Raw genomic sequence first — 26,621 nt, 5'->3', positions numbered from 1 at the left:
TCTGTGAGTCAGAGTCTAGACTCACAGGGTGTGTGGTCAGGTAAAAGCATTCAAGCATTGCAACTGCAGCTGGAGACCAGGGCTCTGCTGTAAACGTGCTGAGCTGATGTGCGGCTCTTAGGATAGGCAGAGGGTATGGGTGAAGGCTCCAGGTAGGGCTGGCTGAAGACCTCTATGGCCTGTTACTGCTCTCAGAGCTCTGAAAGAATGATTCCTTTCACCATCAGAGTATCATGTCTGGGTTGTCTCTGTTCCATATCACAACTGTGGAACAGCTGCTAAAAATAAACCCTAGAAAATCTATTCCAGACTTTATACAAGACCCTGTCTGTGTTGGGCAGGAGATCGGGGGTTCATTCAGCCAAGTAGCTGAAAATCTCACAACCAGCTGGGTGCACTCAACACGTGTGTTAGCTGTTCATTTGAGTTTCGTAACTGAAGCCATTAATCTAAGGCTTCTGTTTACTCTGACTAGCTAAAATCCTGACAGGGTTCACAGGCATAAAGCTCTGACAGTCTCTGCTTCTAACTGCCATAATGGACAAACTTGATGGGCAAATATGTTTGTTGCTTTTCTTAGGAGACAAAAACAGATCCAGGTATTCAGTTGCTGTGATAATAGCTATTCTAATAGAAGCAGACATCTTCTGATGTTGTTTCTGTCTCCTGCCAATCTTGAGCATCTCCACTCTCCTGTATTTGTAGCTTTTTAGTTCTCCTATTTACTGAAGGTCTGTAGTTGTATGTTGCCTTTCTGAGAGAGCTCAGAATCCACATCTGTCCCTGCTGTGCAGGATAGAAGGTACTCCCGTATGTTCAGATGCCCAACTGCATCTGCAGAGCTTTGAGGTTCTTTGTCAGAGAGTAGTGCTCAGAGGCTTGTTGGTACTCCAGAAGCTGCAAGTGACCCAAAACACTGAGCAAGGGACTCCACACTCTCTACAAGTGTGGGATAGGCAGCACATCTGCCTGAGAGAACTTTATCTCACAAGAAAAGAGAGAAGAGGGAAGTAACTGAAGTTTAACTGCTGCCCTGATCTCTGCAGCTGCCTGTCATCTTGCCTGAGTGAGTTCGATGTGGTGCTGTTGCTTCTTTACAGAAAAAGATACAAGTTAAGACACTCTTATTTTTTTTTTTAATCTTTGTCTATTTTTTTAAATATGGCAGAATCTCACATTAATAGCTTCAAACAACATTGCTTTCAGCAGTGATGGGTGAAGTATAAGAGGTAAAGAGAATTGTGGGTTATCTCCCCAGCTCTGCTGATGTCCTTCACTAGGTGCCCTTCACTAGGTCACTCCTCCTCTGATTCAGCATCCCTGTTTGCAGCTTGCAGTACTGCTCTCCTTTCTCCCAGAGGATATTCTGCGATTAATTGAGGGATGTATCTAAATCGCTTTAGCATGCAAGCCAGAAGTCATCAGGGACAAAGCTGTTACTAGGGCAGGAATAAAGGTCAGACCCTTGCTGACATGGTTGTCTTGATTAATTACTACACTAATCTCTATAACTCCTCTTCAGCAAATATAATTTGGCCTCATCCCTTGCTTATTTGTTGGTTGTTTTTTTTTTTCTTCCATTTTCTGCAACTTAGTGGTGAGAGAACTAATGAAGAAACCCATGTGGAAAATACTACTTCTCTATGATCCTCATCTTGACCAAACTTATGCCTCATTCCCCCCTTTAGTGTCTATCACCCCTGCTAGTGAGAGGGCTTTGCCAGAAAAATGCCCCTGCCCAGTTAGATGACTCTTCACTGGTGGCTTTCTACAGTGGAGAGACAACATTGGTAGATGAAGGAACTGCAACTGATGTCACATACCTGGACTTGTGCAAGGCCTCTGACGTGGTCCTGTACCATATCCCTGTCTCTAGAATGGAGATATATGGATTTGAAGACTGTGCTGCTTGGTGGATAAAGAACTGTGGAGAAGCTGTGTATGCCCTATTTCTGGAGGTGCTCAGGGGTAGGTTGGATGGGCCTCTGGGCAGTCTGAGTGGTGGGGGCAACCAGCCCATGTCAGGGGGTTGGAGCTCGGTGATCTTTAAGGTTCCTTCCAACCTAAGCCATTCTATAATTCCATGATTCTTAGGGATTTGAGGAGTGATAAATGATTACTTGAATTACTAGGAATATGATGTATGGAACTGACTGAACACAGTTAAATTGATACTATTTTCCTGCAGCTTTTTTTGTGTAGGAAAGTACAAGGTCAATGCAAGAAAGTCTTAGAGTCCCTGTTCCCTGGGTGAAGCCCATTGAAGGGCTGAGCAGCCAACCATAGCTGAGGGAAGGAGATGCTAGTAGTTTGAATTCTATGACTGATATAGCTCTGGGGCTCATTGTTTTGGGACAGCCACTTTTGAACACAGAGACTGTCCAGAGTCTGTTAAAGATCACCAGCAGCATCAGAAGAAGATACGGTGGGGCTTGGAGAGGAACAGAAGGCAGACTGAGTGAACGTGTGTGGTGAAGGGTAGTGAACCGAACCTTCTTTGGATGAACAAGAGGGAAGATTCCCCCCAGGTTACTACCCAGTGGGAAATCAAAGAAATGAAGAAAATCACTCCTTGTTTCCTATTCAGCTCTTCATTCGGATTTGTTGTATTTTCCACTCCTCTGTGATTACAGCCGTGTTTCAGTCAGGTATTGTTTTCTGCTTGAGTTGGGAATGTTCCCTAAAGCTGTTCCGAGTGCGCAATACTCTCATTCTCTTTCCCAGGCCAATTTTGGAGTGAAGTTTGGCAGATTACACAAGTGCAGAATGTTTACTGTCCTGTCTTACATCATCATTTTTCTGTATCATTTATTTTTCCTTTGACAGATTTTTAACACTGCCAGTCTAATATGCATGAGAGTTCGTAGAGTATTACCATAATGCAGTGTATTGTGGGTAATCCCGTGCAAATTGTTCTGTGAAAAGTCATGCTAAATTATCTTCTGGGGGGGGGGAAAGAAAAAGGCTTTTGCTTTTATTTTTTTTTTTAACTGTTTGTTCTTGGGATTTCAGAGCCACTGCCAGAGGCAGTGATTTTAGAACAGTTGTTTGACATTCAGCACCACGTGAGGCGATGCTCCTCCTCGCAAGACGCGGTGCTAAATGCGTGGCATTGTGTACTGTACTAGGTTTATTGTATGTGTGTCTCCCGTGTTTACATTTAAAACATTGGTAGTTTGTCTAAGGAGAAATCTGAGTGTACGTTGGGTTGGCGCCGTGAAGGTAAACGTTGCCAATATTTCCAGCTCCATTGTATGAACATATGTAGGAAATATCAGGTTTTATGAGCCTGAAGAGCATCAGATGTCTCTTGGAAGTGGTAGATCTGATCATATGCACTGTCGTTTTCTTTTGTTCTTTATTACCAAGGTCGTTTGCTTGTAAACTGGCTACTTTGTTCTTTCTGAAGTCCATATAATTCCTCAAACTGAGACAGTAATCCTCTTTCTGGACAGAACACTTGATTGTAGTAGAAATGATTGCAGCGTCACAAACAGAGGATTATCGTTTTTAGTAGAAATCGTAAAAGCAGGTTGAAAAAGACTTCTAAGAAAGAGGCAGCTTGTTCTTATGCAAATTTTCTCAGGTAGTACAGCTGCAAGATGAGAAGTCTTGAAAGCCTATAATATGGAGTCAGCATCTTCTCTGTTAATACAGGTTTGCCTGCGTCACACTGTGAATGGTCAGTAGGTCTCCAAAGACTCAGAGACACGTAGTTTATTCTTCTGAGGCCTACATGTCTTTTTGTTACCTCATGCTCTAGAGGTTGAGGCATTACTCAGCTGCTGTGCATTTGCTTCTGGCTGGTCTCCTCTGAAAAAGCCAAAGTGGAAATATTCGTTGCGGAACAAGAGGAAACATAAGCTGCTTTTGTGTGAGTCACATCAGTTATCCCACTTGATAGAGATAGTTGCCTCCCCCTCACCCTACTTCTGTCTCTCTGATCTTGTTTCCCTTTCTTCACTCTGTTCCTTACAGCCTTCAAACACCTGAATTCTTTTTCTCTTTCTTTCCAAAAGCACAGTAAGTGGAGATGTTAAAGTAAGCCTTTGCTGGTGGGATTATAGAGTGGAAAAGGCTTATAGGTGGTTTGCAAAAGTTTGTGTCTAATTGATGCTCATCCTTGGTAAATAAGTCCAAATGTATAAGCTCATGCTGCTGATTGATTCCTTGTAGGCAAGCACCATGGGTTCGTATCTCCTGTAATAACACAGAATCTTCAGTTTTGATCTCTGTTGTTTTTGTTTGTTGGTTTTTACTTCTAAATAATAATCATACTCCCTGCCAAAAGGGTGGTAAAAATACCCGTCAGCCATCAGATTACTTGTACTAGTGGACACCTGGGGTGGCAATAAAAAGAGCCTTTGGACTCTGCAGACCTACAAATCCTGGTTAGCAGTTGATGGCAACCATTTCACCTGGAGGAACTTATCTTGATGTCTGGCATCTGATTGTGTGGTCTGTATTCCCAAGACCCTTCACAGGATGTCCCTCCTAACCCAGCCTCCCAGTATAAAGGTCAGTCTTGCTCCTTAGGCCTTTTGCTAAAATCTTTCTTTTGAGGTAACTTTCTCACATATTCTTTATCTCCTTCTATGGCTTTATTGTATTATACATTTGCTACATGAAATTATATTAAATCAAAGCAGGCAGCAAAGAGGATTCTGCAGCCTGAATGTCACTCAGTGTTACCAGCTTATTCTGGGTGGCTAGGACAGAGTGCTCAAAAGAAAAAGAGAAAAATGAAATGGTCAGACTTTCACTGTTGTTGCTCATTCTTCTACTAAGCGTAACAAGCAGAAAGAAGTGTCCTGTATCAGAATAATTATGCTGACACCCATTAAAGAACAGCCTACAAGCCCCTTATTTGTACTCCCCTCCTTCAGCTTCAAAGGGAGCAGCATCCAGGCTGGATTCCTCACCAAACAGTGTCTCTTTCCCCCATCTGATCTGAACTGGGCATGTATGCTTTTTGTGCTTTCCTGTGTATCTTTCGCTTGGGAAATCAACGGTTCCTTTGTTGTTTCAGAAGTGCTAATGCAATAAATTCTGGAATCATAGTTGCTTACTGTCACTGATCCTGAAAATGGAGGGAGTGCTAGGTGGGGAGACCAGCTTTGACAGTTAGCTGAAGATGACCAGAGAGAACCTGTGAAATTAAAAAAGATAGAAAATTGACATGAGGAATCCTTCATAATTTAGGGGAAAAGTCTCAGTGTACAGTGATGGCCATACAGTGTATGTAAAATTTAAGAAATGAGAGAAGAAGGCTCAGAGCTGTAGATGGCTCTGTGCCCTTACCTCTCACTCATGGATCTCTTTGTGAAGCCATGTTTAAAGTAAATTTTTAAAGAGACCAACAAAGGGAAGGTCTTGGGCTGATCTGTGATATATGCATGGTAATTTAACTGCAGGAGCTGGCGTGTGGTGTGGCTCGGGCAAGGGGACTGACTGCCCTTGGGTAGAAGTTTTGCTCTGGTGCCAATGGAAGCAGTAGGCAGAGGAAATGAGGGTTTTTGTATAGAACAGACTTAGATCTGGAAAAAAGAAGCATGCTCCAAGGCATAATCAAAAGGCTCTGGAAGGAAACAGTGGACCCTCAGGACTGGAATAATAAGGAATTGTGGAGGCTGAGATTTGGATGCATTCTGGAGCTATTTATGCTGTCCTGGGGCCACGAGCACATTGGCAGAGCTGGTAGGCAGCCAGAACAGGAGCAGAGCAGAATGCTATGGGACCGCGCTCGCTATTTTATGCAGGAAGACAATGCCTGCACGTTATCTGTTGGTGTTATTTTATATTCAGCCAAGGCTGCAACACACAGAATCAGGTGAAGCTCGGGTTTTATTCCTGTAAGAGTTGTAAGGGAACAAAGGAACAGAAGATTTGAACTGCTGAAATCATTAATAATGGCCAGTAGAGTAGATAGCAGACATCTAAAACATGCTTAACAATGTGCTAATGATGATTCCTTATGTTTTAAAATTTACTCCAGAGGCTGAGAACCACCAAAAAAAGAACCACAAGCACTGGAGAAACACAAGGACAGGGAAGCACAGTGACTGAGTTAATTGCCTTGATGACATGGTGGGTTGTTTGCTTTTTTGTCTGAGAAATGTATGGAGTGGAAGAGTGAAGGAGAAGTGGTATATAAAGTTTCTCATTTGTCAAGACTCGTATTTAAGTGAGCGGCATTGATGGACATCCCAGATAAGTCAGAACTTAATAAGAAGAGAGTTTCCTGAAGAAAAAAAAAAAGAAAAAAAAGATGTTGGAGTTTTGGAGTAAGGCACAAAAGGGTCATTTGTATAATGAAAATCTACTTAAAAGTCTGGAAAAATAGGTGAGATATATTAAGCATCATTGGGGTGGGAAGAAATGGATAGTAAGGTGACTCCAGCTACCACTCAAAGTTGGACTATATTTCTTTAATGGCTGAAAAATGAGGAGAACAGTAAAATACTAAGATTTACTGTTTGCAGCTGATATGAATTATACAGTAGGAAGGAGGACAGCAAGATTGTGGTTACGGGAATGGAAGATAAAATGCAGACGGTGGCGGGGTAAAGCATGTTTGAAGGAATAGTTTAAAGCATTCAAACACATGGCTGGGCTCTGAATTAGCTCTAACTATTCAGGAAAACATAAGTAGCGATTAGAAAGACAGCTCAATAAAGATATCTGTGCTATGTGCAGCAGCAGCAATAAAGAAGAAAGCGAGTAAGAGGCTCGCTTGTGTGAAAAAATGTAGACTTGGAAGATGCTATAATATCCCCATAGACGTGAATGGTAGTACCTCCTTTGGACTACTGTGTCTGTTATGGGTTATTTTATTTGTAAGAGAAAAGAAATAATGAAAGAGAAAAAATGAAAAGAGAAAGCACATGAAGGTGTTTAGTGGCCTGGAAGGCAGCTTCGATATGGGAGAGTATTAGTGATACTTATGCTATTGAGAGAGAGAAAGGGAAAGAGTGCAGATAGCTCAGCAGTAACATTCAGCACTGTGCTGGGGAGAGGCTTCACAGTGATGCAGATATTTGGTGGCAGCATAGCAGGAAGCAAACTCGCCACCCCATTAAATTCCACTCCATATAACATTGCTGCCAGGCCAACATGCAGCTTTGCTGGTCTGCTTGTGTCTGTAATGTGCTAGCATGGGAGCAGAGCACCAGAGATTCTGTGGGGCAGACAGCTATCAGGCTGGAGCATGCTGTGATGTCTGGGTCATGCTGTGCTGGCTTCTTGCTAAATGCACTCTAGTGCCTTAACCATTATATTGGTGCAAAAGTGACACCGTGATCCTTCCTGGGGTCTTATTTTGGATGGGGAAGAAAAGCATACTAGCCTTGCTGTATCGTCTTGGTCAATACATATTTTCATCACCTCTGGGAATAGCATAAATTTTATCAGAGTGAGAGGGAAAGGCTTCAAAGCTTCCTACATTGCAGATTATAGCATAGTGAATTTCAAAATAAAATCTGCTTTGGAATTTCCCAGTATTGTTACTGTAAATGCTTACTCTACTTTAAATCCACACAGAAAAATAGCAAGGTGTTGTGTAATATAAAAAAAAATATGGAGGGCCTTTCAAGAAAAGATACAATTGCTTCTTTATATAACACATAATTAACCAGGAGAACCTGATAGTGAATGACATTATGGAGACAAATACTGTATTAAGAATGTTCAAAACAGGTTAGACACTTTCTGAATAGCATCTGTATTTACGTTAGCCAGAATAAACATCATAAATCCTGTTGTTCCCAAGCATGTAGTGATCACCAGCCAGGATTAGGAAATTATTTTACTCCCACGGTGAAATATGGCCAAATGGGGTTAAACTCATAGCTGAAAATGCTTGGGTGGGCCTGGAGTCTGCTTGCTTTTCTGTATGCTGAAGTTATTCATACAAGCAGAGAAGTGGAAGTGGAAAGGGAGGAAAAGTGATCCAGGGATTAAACTGCCAATTTAGGACTTGCAAAAATTCAACTTCTTGCTTTCCCAGACTGCTTTTATGAGCTAATTCATTTGACACAGACTCTCAGATGTACTTAGAGCTCCACCTCACATTTAATCTTCAGGCACCTCAGGCTATAACCTGTCTGTGACTTGTTCCAGGTTCCACAGAGTTCACATAGCAGAAGGTATATGCGTGAGAGAAAGTCGTGGGTAGACTACAGATGAATGTTCAAGGCACAGTCAGATGGGGTAACACCAGCTAACCTGTTGCCAGTACTAGGACCTGCATTAAAGAAAGGGATTTTCTTGAACAAAGCACTTGGTTGTCACCAATTTAAAGTAGCTTCCTTTTCTCACGTTGCCCCAGAACCACTGTATGACCTTGAACAGTTTCCCCATTTCTATTCCTTGTCTGCCACGTAGGAGAGTTAATTATCTGGAGCAGTCTTTGTTTTCTTTCAGGAATTAGCACTTATTTTTTTATTTATTTTCTGGGTTTTTATTCCTAATTAACAAACAAACAATGACAGCAACAACAACAAAAACATATTGATGATTCCTACTACTTTTGTTCTCTTCCCTCTGGACCTTCACTTCCATGTCTTTCTCCTCCTCCCTCCATGTGCATTACAGCTGGTCAGTAATGCGAGACATGCGTGATGTACAGATAACCATTTGAACTGGATCACGCAGGCAGACTTATCCCTAGAAGAGTCTGCAGTCCTTAGACCAGAACTTCAGAGACTGCTGACCCACTCTTTGCAAAACAGTGCAGGCTTCTGTGAAGTGCTCTGTTCTGCCTTCGCATATCATTCACTCAGCCTCTTTGGTTATGGTTCAGAAGACGCTGCGGGAAGTGGTGAAAGATTGCTCAGCCTCTGCAGTGAGGGATAATCTGTTAATGCTGGGTCTGGGTCCATCCAGAGTCTAAAGATAGCTCCCTAGCATGTCACATGGTAATGGATGAGACAGAAAACCAATGTGTGCTACTCAATTTTATTGGAAAACAAGAGCTCTGCAAGGAATAATGTTTTCCTATATGGTTTGTCTACATAGGGGAGAATATCTTGGTTTTCTATTTTTGTACATCTTTTATTCCTGATAGAGCCACATCTCACAGTTGTGCCCCCCATACCCCGCATACATTGGTCCCAGTGATACCCAAGAAGTGATCTGGCAAAAGTGGACCTTCTGGTACCCTGTACTACCTTCAGTCTCATGCAGCAGTGCAGAAGAGGTGTACCAGCATACAACAAGCATGGAAGCATTCCCTACCCAACCACTACTGCTCAGTGTGAGTGTGCAGTCTCTGAGGGAGGGTGATGGGAATTTCGTCCCATTCTTGTGCTCACCTTGGATGGATTTCTATGCTAAGTAAGTAGAACTTGGCCACCAGTTTTACTGTTTGCTAAATCCCCAGTTCTCTTATAAGCAGGCCTTGCAGGCCTCTTTCTCCTTTCTGATCTGCTTCCCTCTGTCCCTTGAACAATCTTGCCTTGTTACCATCTTTAGCCAGAGAGTGAGTCCATTTGAATGACAAATCAATAATCTATTCTTGGGTACCGAAACAAAGACGTTTGCTCAGTCTCAGCTGAATCGGAACTCCACCCAAATTCAGCAAATTTTCAGAGAGGGTTGGAGGCAAGCTGGGCTTTGTTCCCTCACCCAGTGGCCAAAGTGCTGAGCATAGTGAGGACAGATGTTCATAGTGAGGCACATCTCTCCAAGGCTGAGATAGGGATTGAGGTTTCCATTAGTTTTCCCTCTTGTTACCATTCTTCTGTATAGGCATCCACTGACCTCAACCACCCCTTCCTCTTTCTCATCCTTTTATCTCTCCAGTCCTTTTATCTTCTGTCTTTAACTCCAACCCCTCTCATCTTTCTAGAAATTCCTGCTACCCAATTTTTTTTTCTTCATCTTCAGCCTTTTCTGCTTGCTTAATCCCTTTGAAATCTTTTGGCCCAAATTTCCATCCCCGAAACTTCGTCTGTTCTGCATGCCATACCTACTGCTTAGGGATCTCCAGGGCATGAGAAAAACTGGCTTGTTCCCTACTGTCCTCATCTCAATAGCTGGTTCCCCAGTGTGTATCAGCATGTTTTCTTTCACAGGGGTTTAAAGGACAGTATCTTTTGGGGCTGGCCCAGGCTAAAATTTCGGCTGTAGGCACCAGGCACCAAATGTTTAATTCAGCTGTGTGGTTTATCCTGTATAGCCTCGAAATAGTTTCTATTAGTATTCCGATGGAGAGCTCACTGATGGAATTAGTGGGAAACCAGACTGTCAATTTATTTATACCCAGCCTTAGGGCATAACCATTGTGCATGTGTGAAGCTATTGAGATGCAGAGAATACTCTGCATGTGTGTGTGTGTATATGTACTGACTGGAAGTAAGTTTGCAGGGGAAAAATATTGCCTCAAGGATTGAACAGTGCCCAAAAGTGACCATACTGCATGCCAAAGATCCCTTTTCTCTGAATGCAAGAGAAAAATGATGGCTCTGAAATCTGTTGTCTACTTGTGTTTATTAATATCTTCCAACTACAGTTTAACTGCAGCTCTGGTTACCCTGGTGGAGAGAGAAATTTCTCATTTAACTTCTGGAGTCCTTCCACCTTCTTCAACAATATCTGCGTTATGAAACTACTGCTTTTGGCTGTGAGGTTGTTTAAAGCATATGAGTAATGAATAATGGAGTTTTCCCATTACATTGTCTTTTAGCCTGTGATGCATTTTTGGGCAAATTGAGAGACATTGGAAGCATTTAGTTGTGAATATATAGTTGATGCATCTGTGCTGAATGTGAATGAACTGTTTTTCCGGTACGATTTCATCAACTTCCATTAGGAGAATTTTTATTGCCAGTATCTTGGCCAAACGATATATCACAGAATAGCTTTTCTTTTTTCCTCCTTCCATGTTTCCTATTACTGTGACACGGTGTCAATTAGGAGATGCAGGTGAACGCCTCACTGTCCTGGCTGTTATGATAAAAACAGTTTTGGTAGAGAAGAAAAGTATTGGTCTAACTAGACCAAGGGCTAATAGACTGTGTCCATTTAATTCATCTGATTAGCCATGTTTGGGTTCCTCTGGAATGTTTCTTCCCACAGAATCCTATATTAAGATATATGTAAATATTAGAGTGTTACTAGGTGATGTCTCTTGCCATACTGTCTGCTGTGGTATGAAAAAAAGAGAAGAGATTAGCAAAAAATGTCTAGCTCCATTATTCTTTATAATAGCCAGGAAACAATTAACCTGTTATCCTTTAACATTATGCCTTTAAAAGACTTGCATGAGGGGGCCCAGGGGACCAACAGGCATATTTGTATCGCACAGTGGAGCGTGATGGATCAAGCCAATGCTGATCCAGACTGGTACTTTCATGTTATGAAGAGCAGAAACTATGCAAAGATATGAGCTGATCATCAAAGTAGAATAGCTTTGTTAGCATATCTCTAAGCCTAAACTAATTAAGACTGATGATCTTGTCTGCAGCTTTCTGGTGCAGTTTTCTGATTCAGACTTTGCTTAGGTTTTGCTGGCTTGGATGACTGCACTGTGCTCCACTTCTTATGCAGATGCCTCCACAGGAGGACGGAGCCATAATGCATTGTGGTGGAGAAAGATAGGGTCGCTGAGAATTCAGGACATTGCAGGGGACCTGCTGACAGGTAGAACAGCTTCCTCCTGCACAGTGGTGGCAAACGGGTTATGTATTGTCACTATGAGTAGAAGCAACACAGCTTCACTGCTGTGGAGCTGTGTTTCCTACCAGCTTCTTAACCAAAACCGAAGTTCACTACTTCTCTTTCTTTATCTCTTGTAGAATTTTTCCACAACTCAAAGTTGTGAGCACGATCTGATCATTTTTACAGCTATGTGTATTGCAGAGCTATGAGGGAAATCCCTTTCAAGCAATGCAAGAGGGGCTGGATCCTAACCAGAGCACCAGATCTTGGCACTGCTGGCGGATGTCATCAATACCATTAGTTTGATACATCAGTTCTGTCGACATCTTCACTTTAATGGTAGTCACCTATGCAGCTCCAGCCCCAACCTCTGCTGAGAGCTGAGGAAGAAGAGGGAGAGCATTGTCTGCGTTAGAAAATAAAAGTCTGCCTGTGTTTGAAGTGAATTAAATTTGTTAACTTGTAATGTTCTAGCTGAGGTTTCCAGCTGTTATTCCCGAGCTGTCTGTTCTCAAAGCAATATGGGTCCATCATACAGCAGCTAACTTCAGAGCATGAGCAGTTACTGTCTGAGGCTTCTCAGATGTATTATAGTTTTATTATTATTATTTCTCTGTTCATAGTTTCTTAAGGCCTCTTCATATCCTGAATAAAACCCTAGGGAATCATAAGCCCACAGGCCGAGTTTTAGCACTGGCACTATTCGCATCTCCTGGATTGATAGGTATTTAGTGTGCTGCCTAGATCTTGGAAGCAGGACCTTGAGATGCACCTCAGGGAAAGCCCCAAGATGATCTTTGTATTTTTTACCCCTGAGGGAATAACTTTTTTGCTGTGAAAGTGACTTTTTTTGTTGTTCAAAAATGTCACCATTTCCACCTGCCGATTGTAACTCTGCCACACTAAAATATCCTCTAAAGTAAAATAATGAAAGTTAGGAATCTGTGTAGAGCTGCTAGGCCCTCACTGTTTTGTATTAATGACCACTGGTTCCTCTAAGCCTCCTCATCTGTTTTCTTACCATTATTAATAATTAGTGTAGTTCATTGTACCTGGCTCTTACTTAGCAAAGCTTGCAGTATAGGTGATTAGGATGGGAGAAGAAATGGTGTTAGAGATTTGCTGACTGCTTTAAAGATATTTAAGAGACTTTCTGAGAGCAGAAGTCAGTTCTCCAGAGTCCTTTGGCCCTGCCTGGTAGTGAGGCTCTGTTTTCTCATATTGTTTGTGTGCTCTTCTAGGCACGTCCTCTGCTTATCTAGCTGTCCTACCACTTGGTATATGTTTGAGCTCAAAATAATGCATTATTTGTTCCTGTTCATCATTATAATTACCTATCCATATTTACTCATAGAGTTGCAGAAAAGAAGTAGAATTTCAATGTGGTTACTATAGGAAAATGTGTTTGTTTTCAGATAGGACTTCTTTAATATTAGATTTTATTTGTATGTGCTGGACCTGCTGGAGTTGAAGCGGAGGCTTTCACCCTGTAAGGTACTTTGTGGCCTTTAACAAACATGAACCAAAAAAAAGCATTACAAGGGAGCTGTAGATGGTCACCTGAGAAACCTCTTTCTTCCATCCACCTGCATGCTGTTGGCTCCCACTTTCTCTCTGCTCTGCAGAAGATCCTAGAGAAGTTACAAATGCAAAGTTACACAGGGAACATACAAAAATTAAAAAAGCAAAGCAAACTACTAAGAAATATGAGATCAGAGTTCAGCCCCCTGTTATGGGTTACTGAAATATATATATATGGGCTCTGTTACCCGTAAGATGTCCACTAACAAACACTGAGTGGAGGGTCAAGTGCAGGCCATGCTGGCATGGAGCACACACTGTGCTCGTGGCTGGTGCCAGGGCTGTGAACATGGACTTATGGCAGTTGCTAAGGAAACGGTCTTGGAAATGGGATTGGAGTTCTTGTCAGAAGGTTGGCTGCAGAGATGGTTTGTGCTTCAAAAGCACACAAGGCTGATACTGACAAAGGCAGCAATTGCTCAGCAATTGATTCAACCCCTGGTGTGATACTATTAAGGAGTAACATGATGTGATCACTAAGTGCCAAAATGAGGGATTTTGCAGTTTCTTAGGGTTATTTTTTTTCAGTGACTCTTTTGTGTTTTTTGGGGTTTTTTTGGTCTCTTGCCATCTCACTGCTTGTGAGAAACTACCAGTAATTACGCCGGATTACTCCTATGTAGGCCCTTGATGTGTTACTTCTTTGTTGGATCTTTATTTTTTTACTTAGTGAAAAAGCATGCACAGACTATTCACAGTCAGGTCTCTTCCAAGTGAGGATTCACAGCTTGGAGGAGTCCCCTTGGAAAGGTGATGTTGGTAATCCCAATCCTGTTTGTGCGTTTGTTTGCCTGCATGTCTCTGCTAGAGACATAAGCTTTTAATAGACCAAGAAATTCCTCAGAGTTGTTTGTTATTTTGCAATTACTTTGTAATTGATTTTCTTAAAAAAACAATTCATAACTTGTTAAAGATCTTCCCTTCTTCCCCTCTTCACTGTTTTTTCTTTAATCTCTGCCACTGCCCAGTATTTACAGTCATAAAACCTATTTGTTTCCCATTGCTTAGGGAGATGACACTTCTACAGAGAGAAAAAATGAGACCTAATGATTTGTAAAACTATTTAGTCAGATCCTCCTGGGATATGAGTCTAATTTTTACAATGACAACTTCAGTAAATGTAACCAAAGCAGTTACACTACTTGCCTCTGTTTCTCCAGTTGTAAAATAGAAGCTATTTTAGAATAGATCCTGTAGAACAAATGCTGTCATTGAATTCATGAATGACTGTAGGGAAAGTTACCACGTGTTATCGAAAGCAAACAAGCACCTCATTCAGTTGGGAGGAAGAAAACTAAGACTTGTCCTCCTGAAAAACAATCTCCCAACACCTGCAATTTGTACACTCAGCAATGAAACTTCGTACTTTTTTCCACCAGGGCCTGCAGCTGGGAACTCAAGAGCTGGAGGAGATGGGAAGCAAGTTTTGCCTTGCTCTGCTCATTCTGCACCTCAAATCCTTGCCCTGCAGCAAGAAGGTGATGGCTCAGGCAGCGCTGCTCCTAGATCTGGATGAAGAGATTACGATAACAGACCGGGCGCAAAGGTCAGTGACAATTTCCTTGCAAATTTCATTTTCCTCTCAAAATATTACTTGAGCATATGGATAGTACTGTCTCAGAGTAATTCATCAACAGGAAACCAAAGTTTCAGGTTGTATTTTGTCCACCTCAGATCTCCTCTGTGGAGACAGTCTCCTACAGGGAAGATGTTTTCCAAGTGCAATAGCACTGAAGGGACTTTGTTGGTATGATTTAGAAACTGTATACCTGATTCTGCAAGGATTCACACTGTCGTTCCTCTTTTCCTCACAGCATTGAATCCTACAGACACATGAAGCATAGGTTTGTGACTTTTGGTGCATGTGATGAAATCATTATCCAAACAGTCATATAGGAGGTGTTTTTTCCAAATTGCAAAATTCATTTCTTAGCTTCCTATGTTCAATGGGATGTATGTAAGTGAGGTTGCCTCAGTATAAATACATGGGGAATTTGGCCTGGATAAATGTCAGAGTATGGGATGCTTCAGCTGTAATGAAGCAGAAATGTATGTGGTCTTTCTAAACCATCCTCTTCTTAGTGCTACGTGCAAGCACTTACACTTGGAATAATGTTTTTCCAAGACAAATGGAGGAAAAAAAAAACTTAGTGATATGATATGATTTGAAGCTCCCAGTGGGTTTGTTGTCAAAGAGTGCTTCCAGCTTCATCAATGGAAAGCCAATTTTTCTGTTGCAGAAATGCCCCCATAATTTACAGCAAGTTTCCAGTCTTCCCCCTGCAGGAATACTTAACTGACATTAGCACCACCTGTTCCTCGTGCCTGAAACCATTCTTACAAGCTTGTTCGTGTTTTTTAATGTTTATGGGGAACAATGAAAAAAGAGAACTAAAATATAGAGACGTTCCTTTGGTATAGCTGTGCTCACTTGTACGTATGAACACATAAATGAAGCAATTATCATGTAGCCTAAATGGTTTCAGTACTGTGGACAGCCATCCGACAAATCGTCGGTGTGTCATTAGAGAGAACTACTGAAGCCTGGCCAGGTGGATGGATTTGAGATATAAATCATATTTTCAGTTCTGAATTAGAGCTAGAAGAACTTTTGCATGAAAATTACTTCTGGAAAGGAAAATATTGAACTTTGACTTGTCCTAAACACTGAAAATAAGCCATCTGGTCATACCAACTCCATAAGCACCTTCCCTCATTTGTGTGGTTTTCCATTACCTTTTTCTTTGCTTGGTTTCATGTTAGTGAGCATTCATTTCATTTTTCCTGATGTTGTGAGGGTAATGGACCTTTACCAATATAGTAGTAAGACGATCTCTAATGACAAATACTTTTAAAGAAGTTAGCAATTAAAGAAAAATCCTTTATCTTGTAAAGCTCCCATACCATTCCAAATGTGTTTGTGGTGGTTGAAAGCAAAGCACTCTGTCCCTTCAAGATTCCCCAGCGTTAGTAACTCCATGTCATCTGGGGATGGAATGCCACTGGTGAAAGGCAGTGTGATGGTTACATGTTTATTTTCAATCCACTGGGTAGAATTGCAGATTGATGGAGTTCTGATGGGTTAGGTGCAATTAGTTGGCATTTGTAGTATAAATAAACATTGTATTGTTTGCTCCTGCCTAGAGATGTGCCATATTGCAGGAGATGTTTGCAGGAGGTAAAGAAAGGGAGACACGAGGACTAAGGGTTTTTATAAGCATATTCTATTTTATGATAAATAATTCATTGAAAATGATTGTGCTGTGTATTGATTCTGATTCAGAAAATTAATATTTTGCTTCTGGGTTTCTTTGAGTCTCGCCAAGAGAATTGCATAAGTTGATTTTAGTGGGAATAGGAGGCCTAGAGGAACCAAAGGAAGAATGCAGAATGCGGAGAGCACACTGCTATGGGCAGGAGAGCAGCTGTATCCAGGCCTCTCCCCCAGCTCAGACTTTGAAATAAAATAACTCGTAGACTTTGAAATAAAAGAATGATTATCCATCAGAATATTTCTCTGGAGGTTGTGGTGTGGGCTACCACTCAGTTTAGTATTACTCTGTAAAGATGAAGTCCAATCTTTCTCCTTTTAGGTAGCACAAGGAGCTCACCAGAGTCTTTCTGCTTACTGATGGTGTGTCACTACGTCAATGGAAATTATAGTCTACTTTTTCCAAGACTAGAGCCATGTTTGAGGGTTGAAGGAGTAGGAGGTGTTTATAGCTTAGACCCAGCACTGTTGTCTTCTGTAGTTATCATAAAAATGCACAGCATCCTTGAGTACTTCCTATGCTTTCTTGTGAGGATGGAAATACCCAAATTATTTTTGTACCTTTGCCAAAGCAGAGTTAAACTTGGGGCCTGCAGGTGCAACACAGGAGCGAACTTAATGGTTACTCTGTGGGATGTCTTTCTTGTTTGCTTTACACTGTGAGCAGAGGTGGTTTAAACACTTTGCAGGCAATCCCTTTTCCAGAATTCTGTACTGTGTAATGAATAGTGGGTGTTTAAGTAGGAACCAGTGGCTCTGACTGCAGCTAATATTTGTTTTTGGCAAAGCGTATTGCAGAAGACTGTCTCGTTGACGCTTCTAGAGAAAGATACACATATGGATGCTTCCTATCAGAGCAGGATTAACAGTGTCAGAAGAAAATGATGACTATCACTTGACCTTGATGAAAATACAATCTTTATTTAGTTGGTAGGGTTTTGTTTTGCAGAAAACAGGCTGAGATTGCACTGACCACTACAGTTATGATCAGTGAGATTCATTGCACAGTGCTTATGTTAAATACGTCTATCTAATTTTCTAACTGTGCATTTCTGAGTGCCCGTCTCTGTAGTACTCTGGGTGACAGGTCAAGCCATGGAAAGAGAAGTTAATCCAGTAGTGGACAGATCTGACTTGCAGATGAAATGTCTCATGGCAAAGGTACATAGATCACAAGCCATAGGTCTTTTCTTTTACAAAACCCCTACAGTTCATGTTCGGCATTTGTGTCTTTTTTGTCATGGTGTCTGGTGTGCATGGCATTGACTTGGCATCTCAGCATCTCCCTCCAACAGCGAACATTTTCACCTGTCAACGTTTGTAACTGGATGTGTCTTTTAATTTTCTTCTTAGAGCTCTCTCTGCTCAGGGCGTTTTGCAGCCTTACTTTTCCACTTCTGCTGTGAGGAGGATGAAGAAGCAGGCTGGACTCTGGCTACTTCTCTACAATAAACTATTTGCTCTGCCAGGGTCAGTGGGCAGTAAATTAAAGCAGGGTAATAGCTACTGGGGAAGTGACTGGTTGAATGGAGGCATCCTGTGTGAATGGGGGATTTCTCCCACCTGATCTCACAGTGTTCAGTGTACAGTCTCCAGTGAGCCAAAGAAAGGTGTACTAAACCTTTACTGGTCCTAACCAAATACATCTTGGAATACAGGCAAGAATTTCTTCTTGACCTCAGGCTAGCATGAACAGTAAATGAAGTCATTCACAAGCATCAACTGTGGAATGAGTTCCAAGAAGAGGCAAGATAACAAAGTAGCTGCATCTGAAAATAAGTAAAAGGGGAGTTGAATTTTCATCTCTGGGTCTACATCACTAATAGAAGAGCAGAGTATTTCCCCCAGAACCTGGAAATCCTTGGACAGCATGAAGTTCACATAACAGCTCTTTGTAACTAGTTCTCTAAGGTCTAAGGCGGCCGTCTCATGACTGTGCTAAAAGGTGAAGCATAAGATATGATACATACATAAGAGGTATCAGAGCCTTAATGTGTGATGGCTGCAGGGAGAGGGGCAGGGAAGAGTTGCTTTCTCCCTGTGTGTCATTGAAGCTCATGGGCTGGATACAAACGAAGCACATTCAGGACTTTTCTAAGTTCCACCTGATTACCAGGATAGATTCTTGCCCTTCTTAAGGCTGCCTTAAAGACCAACAGGTAACTACTGAAATTATTGCCATGAGATGCAGTGAGATCATAGGATTTCTGGATTACCTGAAAGTGCTTGACTGTGTGGAAATAGTTCAACTCTGAAATCTCTACAGTAAACTGCAAGTTCCTTACTCAGATATTCTCTCTCCACAGAAAGCTCCTACTTACTTCCTACTCAATGCTGTACCTTTCTAAAACTGGGGAAAGTCCAGTAAAGGGACTTTTGTTTTGACTCTGTGTAAATGCTGTGCTAGCAGAGTCCTGGAACCAGTGCTCCAAAGGTTGTTGGTACCTATTATATTGCTTCCCATGATTACTAATAGAAGACAAAAACAAGTTTCCAAAAAAAGTAGCATCCAGAGGACATCCTGCAAACTTCAGAAGCAGAGATGCATCTGGGGATGGAGCAAACTCTTGATCATCCTAATAAAATTCTCTTAACTGCCTATCTAGTGGTTAAATCGTTCAAGCTATTAGCCAGCTTTTAACTAGCATCCTGTGCCCCTGGGACATTTCTCCTTAGCTCTCATGCTTGTTCAGGCACCATCACCCTCACATTGCACAAGACCTACTAAAGAACTTAGTAGTTTGCAGGTTTTTCTTTTCACAAACTTTTTGTAGGTGTTTTGCTGCATCAAATAGCTATTTCTCCACCAGCATGCAATGAGGCTAGTTTTAAGGACCATTCTGCCAAGGTCAAAGGTCAAATATGTAGAGAGTTTCCTGCATTTTGCATCCCTCTGCTAAAAAACAGGGTAATGTATCATTTGAACATAGAAGCATTTTACTCTCTTGTCTCCCGAAGATACAGTGTTGTAGATGTTGGCCTCACAAGTATGCTTTTGCTCTGCCCCAAGAAGAACCACTAATTTTTGCATTTCCAGCCTCCCACCATGCCTTGCAGTCAGGTCAGGCACTCAGAAGCTGTCTTCTGGGAAAACGAAATGACAGCATGTACTTCAGACATCATGTTTTTTGATAATAAGTTTCATGCCTCATTTGCTATGAAACAATTGGGTTTTAAGTCAGTGCTGCCCAGGTAACTTCACATTTTTCATGACCGCAAAGAGGATGAGAAGTGACTGCTCACTTAGAGCAGGTTTGAGAAAGCAAGAGCATTGTTAAAGGTGTTTTCCCCTTCTTCCTCATGTTCTGAATGGATGGCACATTCCTTCATTCTCTTTTTGCATTTGTGCCTGGGAGTTTTTTGCAAATACTGCGGCAATTGTAGCTCTTTGTTCGGGAGATGTTTCTTACATATTGAGGCAGACCCTTGCAAAGTCATTAAGTGTTTTCTGCTGACTCAGGTATTATTCATCTCTTGTGTTTCTTTATCATTTTTTATGTTTCTTGAGCAGAGCCAAATTTCTCTCCACCCCAGATGGTAAATATACCTAACTGCAATATTAATCAAAAGCAGAATGCTTAATCACTACCGTGGCCCTTTGTCCAGATGCAATCTTTTCATCTTCCATACAGTGAGCAGCTAAAATGGTCAGGGATTGGATGGCAAATCCAATAATTGACAAGAAGGATTTGTAGATCGTTTGGAACTGTGCTTGCTCTTCTCCTATACTGCATTGATGCACCATCACAATCCTGGATAGTATTGAACTTGGATTTCCCATCTCTTCTCTGTAATGCATCCTCCCCTGATTATGGCTGTGCAAGCAACTCCTCTCATCTTTTAAGCTATGTGGCCAAAATGCCATTCAGATCAAAATAGAGTGAAGCAGACCCAAAAGTGGGAAGTTCAAACAGCAAAAGAACAAAGAAGGAACAAGGCATGTTGATTTCAATTCAGGCATCTTTAACACGTCTTTGAACAGCAGAAATACGACATGATAATTCTGTGCAGTGGTGGCAAATGGCTCCCTTGCTTCCTCGTTTGTGTCTTCCTGTGCTTACAGGTGAAAGTGGGTTTCATTCATTGTTACAGTTTTTTGTTTGTTTGTTTGTTTTAAATTATATGAACTGGAACAAATTTCTGTTTGACTGCAAGACAGTGCTTCACCCTCCCAAATGCCCCATCTCCTTGCAGTTCTAGCAGGCTTGGCATCTGGTCCACTGGGGCATACAGGATGGTTGGACTCTGGGGAGTCCTCTGACACATGCATGAAGATGAAAGTGCTCTTTCATCATTTTGTGAATCTAATTCCCTAGAAAATGTCAGCAGGAATTATCTGGTAGTTCTGATTCGGATTTCTGTTTGATTGAATGTTCATTTTTCTTTAAGTAAAGATTTGGAACATTTTTAACCTTGATCATCTGTAGACATTAAATATCTTGTGGCAGCTTTCAGGAGGAGAGGTTGTTTATTGATTCCATTTTTTAGCTTAGTCACAGGCTATATTGCTGGTAAAGGAATTTGAACTTTCTACTGCTTTGTGAACATCTACGAATGAGGTATTTCTGTATTGGGATGTTCAAGCAAAAAGGGCGTAGTGATGGTGATGGATTTACCTAATAAGCCGAGTGTCACGTTTGCCACACTGTGTCATATTAGTGGTGCAGAACATGGGGCAAAAGGAGCTCCTAATTTATTTTGTATAACTCTTCAAGGGCACCATCTAACTTTTAACAGTAACAGAGTGGGCTCGCATTACTGTAATGAGTCAGAATCAGTTTATTTATACCCGGAGGTATTGCTTAAATACTCTACATATATACTCTACAATGATCTGTCATACAGACGCTGCAAAAGAGGAGTATCTTCTTGCTGTCCAGGGTCTGACCTAAAACCCTGATGTGCCTGCTATTGAGAGGAAACACCTCTGATTTTGGATTTAGATCTATTACAGGATTCAGATTTTACTCTCAGTATATATATGTTGATAATTGCCTTTTCTAAATAAGAACACAAACTTTCTTCCATCCCTCCCTCCCTTCATCCTTCTCATTCAACATCTCTCCTTTGTTAGTGTGAGAATACAAGCCCAATGAATTCTTTGGAGGTTCAGCCAAGCAATGCAGTCTATAATTAATGTATTTGGTATTCAGAAGGCTTTTATGTAGCTGTGCACAGGTGAGCCACTGTAATTCAGCAACATTTCATTAACACTTTCTGGAGCTGTCCCTATTTTCTTCCTATTGATTTTTAGTATTATTATGAAATAACCTTGGGAGCTGCGCAGCTTTTGTTGATTGTTATCAAATACCAGCCCCAGCTATCTCAGGCTGGGAACAATTATTCATGCTTATTTCAGAGGTAATTCATTTATCATTTAATAGCTAATAATAGCATTTTAAACAGCAGCAGGAAGGGATGAGAGGAAAAGAGCAAATGGCAGAAAAAGGAATCACAGAAGGACTGCATGCTATCATATCTGAGGTTATTCAAATTACTGTACACGTACAGATCTGACTGGAGTACCGATAATGAACTTGTATATATCCAGCAGAACAAATGGGCTCTGCATTGCCCTTTCTGTGAGGCACATTGCTACTGTCTGGTATTAGACATCTTCCTATTGATTAGGAGCATCTGTATTTCTGTGGTGCCTTTTCCCTTAAAATCTAACTTGAAATATAGAAGTCATTGGGTCCCTTCACGTGCTGGGATAGAAATATAATGCTGATTGCTTCAGAAGTAATCTATGAAGTTCTGAAATGTCCCCCAAAAGACTGGATTATGAGGGATGTGCACTTCCCTCTGAGATGATCTTTATAGACCAGGATAGAGATGAGGCTGGAACAGGATAGAGTCTTATCTACAAGGCACAAAGGATAATGAGAGGATTGTTTAGACTTCTGGTCATTTTGAATGCAGCTAGATGTGACTTTTTGGATTGACCATGGATCAGGTGTTTAAGAGGCAGTGTTAGGAAACTCCATATAACATTACTGGGGAGCTAGGTGGATTGCTTACCCACACATCACTAGCATCAAAGCCTCACAGTCCTGCACGGCACTGATGGTGGCAGTGCTACATGTGCTGCTACTGTTTAAAATGTTCACGTTTAAAATGAAGGTCTTCTGTCATGGGCAAAATATGATAGAAGGAGTTGAATCCTCAGTAAAACCATCAGTGGGATCCATGTTTTCCTCAGGTCAGAATTTTATATGTATTTAAGTTCCTCAGACAATAAGATCAAAGGAAAACGTGGTGGTTCTGATATAATGATGCTCCTAGGCACACTGTGTCCCCATCTCTGCATTCTTTCTCTGCAGAGGGAGCACATGAGATTTGTGCTTTCGAGGCAAACAGCTTATTGCAGGTTTTGGTCTGATGCCCAGCCTGCAAATGAGAGTCTGACCAGGCCACTTGTACTGTGGTGACAGTATACAACTGCTATCTAGGAGCATATCAAAAATCTTAGCAAGACAAATGAGAGACTGAACAGTTATAGGGATAGAAAAGACAGATAAATTCATAATTAAAGCTGTCGAGTTGCAGTAAAAGGAACATTTAACTTGGAACGAAAGCGGGTGGGCGAACAAAGTGTCATATTTGGAGGTGAAAGTTGGCACTTGAACAGCATTTTTAAAGTACTCCAAAGCCACCTCCACTGACATCTCAGCTCTATTGTATATTCTGTCAGAGGCTCCGGCTGTGCAGTGTATTGTGGCTGTGACTCACGCGCAGCCCCTGCTGCTTGCTGCCATACGAGATATTAGAGAGACAGACATGGCAGGAGCATTGTGTGAGACATGAGGTAAATACGTGCAGGTTGGTGTTTTCAGACCCAGCACACACACGTACCGATGTACATGAACACATACGCATAGTGGTATAAACATGTAAGCCAGTTGCTGTAGCCTGTGGTGATTTATTATATCTTCTCAGAAACAGTGGGGATTTATTATGATGTATAGGTTAAATGTGATGTTAGCAGGAAGAATTCGTGAGAATTGGGCCTGCAAAGATGTGATGATGAAGATCATATGAAGTTAATACTTCATATGGATCTTCATAGGGGGTTGGAACTTGGTGATCCTTGAGGTCCCTTCCAAGCCAAGCCACTCTATGGTTCTTTGAACACTTAACATCTGCAGAACAGAAAAAACAATTCAAGTCTAAAAGCTCAAGTTCAATTCCTGTGAATATTGGGAAAGTTCACTCACAAGGTGAAGACCCATGTTTCTTTGGCCATGGCCAGTGTGTAGACATCAGTAGTGCAGGCTGAGCAAAGACAACATGCCAAGCACTGGCCACTGCCAGAGCAGGAAGGTGAAGCAGGATCTGAACAGTGTAAGAGGAGAGAAGAAAAAAACAGCTGTTTACAGCTATTAGGGCATATTCTGTCCATATTTCCCCCTTGATGCAGTCAGAGTTCCTTGCTGAATATGTCTCTCAGTTCTGCTTCCATTTATTCTTGGTGAAACTTGTGTTTTTCAGATGGATGTAAAGCTAATTTCTGGAAGGATGAGTTTCATTTTTAAAGTAACAGAAGCAAGCCTTTGTGGTTACACTTTCAAATACATCCTTAACCATTTAAAAGTGCGTTACCAGCAGGTTTACTTATGGCATATTATTCACCAGTTAAACTATAATGGCTTCCTATTAAGCATTAATGGTTAGTTACTACCTTAAATCCCTATTTTGAGAAGAGTTAGAGAATTTGGAGTTTGGAGGGAGGGTAAGCAATGGAAGCAACTAAATTCAAGAAGAGCTGTCAGGGCAGTATCATTAGAAATAAAGGGAGCAATAGAAAGCATCAATTCTCTATCTATTCCTGTCTGTTTGTTCTGTCTGGGCTGCTCAGCAAGTTTTTGCATCACACTCTGTACTTCAAAATTGTTTCTGAAGATGCCATTCCACAATACCTTCTATAAAGTATCAGCATCTCATTAAAAGATAAAAGTCCAACGTATTCAAATAGCAAGCAAACTCCCAGTTTCAAATAACAAAATAGTGTTTGATCTCCGTTGAACTGCAGGGGGCAGCCAAGAATTTGGGTAAAGTATTGCTACCTGGGTTCGTCTTGTCAGGCTTTCCATAGCATTAATATTTATTTTTCGTTGTAGCACGCAACCTGTATTTTCATCTGTGAATATGTGAATCATGAGACAGGATCCATTGTGGGATGTTTGGCCAGTCAGGCGTCCTTCCTGACAGTGCTCAGCATTAGAGATTTCAGAGAGATGCAAGAAATTGCCATCATGGACAATTACAAACTATCCCCACCCCGCAGGGGAATGCCTTTCTATCTTCAGACAGTTATTTATTTATACTTGGAAATGTGAGAAATTACAGCCTTTCCAAGTAATTATAATAACAATAATCCTTTCTAATGAAATGTTCCGATGTTCTTATTTTCTGTACAAGTGGTTAATGCCTTTTGAATCTTTTACTGCTCCTGACTGCACCCTGCTATCTCTTGAGTTTTATAGATCAGCTGTGTGTTGCGCCGAAAGTGTTTCCTTTCATCAGCTGGGCTTTCACCTTTGCAAATGCATTTTTGTCCTCTGCTGTAAGAGAGAATAATTGGGAGTGCCCAAATTGCCAGCTATTTTGTAAACAACGACCGCCTCTCTTCTTGTGCATCTGGTCATGAAAGATGCTCATATTTTTTGGCCTTCCTATTGCTCTGATGACTTTTATCACCTTCTCTGGAGCCCTCCTTATTTATGTACTCAGGCATACGGTCTGATCTTTGGGTGGTCCTGTGTGGAGCCAGAAATTGGACTCAATGATCTCTACGGGTCCCTTCCAACTCGGGTTGTTCTGTGATTCTATGTATTATCCTTTAACATGTAGAAAGACAGGAATTCAAGATGGTTTCGATAGAGAAAGGATAGCATTTCTTAAAATAAGTTTTGTAATATTTTCCACATTGTTGTGTGTGGGCCTTGCAGTTGAAGTTTATTATTTTCAGGAAGGATGGAGGTCCCTGGATTAATCAGCCCTATCATCACCCGTTTTGATGAATGTATTGGAGAAACCATTTTATCTTTAAGTAATTATCTTGGAAGATTACTGGCCACTAAGAGGGGTTGTGAAGGAAACCAGAGTCTCTCAGGTGAAAGTGCATGCCCATAAGAAATTATGTTACCTTTTATTTTTAGATCTTTTAGATTTCTGTGTTATGTCTGACTTGAAGACAGTTCTTACCTAATTAGTCCAGAAAGAATGAAATGGAAAAGAGAGAGATGAGTGGATGAGGATGTCATGCTGGCAGCTTGTGGGCAGCACAGAACAGTGAGCACGGCAGAGGGTCCCTGTAAGAAGCTGGGACCGAAGGTCCCTCCCTGCTTTCATGGAAGCGATTCTCAAGACTGCCTTAGTTGCAAGAATCTTATATTATTTTTTTGAAAAATATTTTTTTTTATGGTGATACAAAGAATGGATTAGGCTGAAAAATTGGTTGGGTCCTTTGACAATGTCTCTGAGATGCCTTTGCCATTTTCAAGGAGGAACAGATAGGAGACATGAGGCTCAGAAGCAAAGCTTTTGTTCACTTTTCTCTCTCTCTTTAAAATCATACCCAAGCTCTTTTTGTGCAAATGTACTGCTCAGGATCAAAGCCTCTGCTCCAAGTAGAGAAAGTCCCTGGAGAGCAAGGCCTGAAAGCTAAGCCTGTAATACTGCTGCTGCTGGCCGTACACCGGTCTGCTTGGGAAATCTAGTCATGCATGACCCAGCACCTTGAGATACAGAGAAACTGGGAGCAGAGTACTCAGCATCCCTGCATAACTTTTGATCTTTCTTCTCTTTGCTAGCTCATGTCCTTCTTTTGGTTGTGGTCCATCAGGAGTTTATTCCCACCAGTGTCAGATATCTGAAAGGCTCTTCTGTAATGCAGCATCCACTAATTCCTCAGGCTTCTCAGAAATGTAGTGCTCTGGCATATGGGCTGGGATTTATCAGAAAGGGGATAATGGATAGGCTCACTACAGGTCTCTGCTTTTCTTGGAGTATTTTTTCCTCATTTCTGGCATTTCCATCTCCTTACAGAGTGGCTCTAAGTAAACGGCTGTTGGGGAAGGATCAATAGAAAGATGCTCTCTGAAACGTC

General features: G+C 41.4%; 1 protein-coding gene across 4 annotated transcripts in view; it reads left to right on the top strand.

Annotated features, from left to right (window-relative positions):
- AGBL1 (ATP/GTP binding protein like 1) overlaps nt 1-26,621 on the top strand; it is a 325,974-nt gene that overhangs the window by 221,946 nt on the left and 77,407 nt on the right. For all 4 annotated transcript variants that reach the window (XM_025154074.3, XM_004943855.5, XM_425080.7 and 1 more), the window contains one exon: nt 14,619-14,785. In XM_025154074.3, coding sequence (XP_025009842.2) covers nt 14,619-14,785 — 167 coding nt within the window. The remainder of the gene's footprint in view (nt 1-14,618; nt 14,786-26,621) is intronic.

Source organism: Gallus gallus, chromosome 10 (genome assembly GCF_016699485.2).
Source record: "Gallus gallus isolate bGalGal1 chromosome 10, bGalGal1.mat.broiler.GRCg7b, whole genome shotgun sequence".
NCBI lineage: Eukaryota > Metazoa > Chordata > Aves > Galliformes > Phasianidae > Gallus > Gallus gallus.
This window is presented reverse-complemented; position numbering and strand designations above follow the sequence as displayed.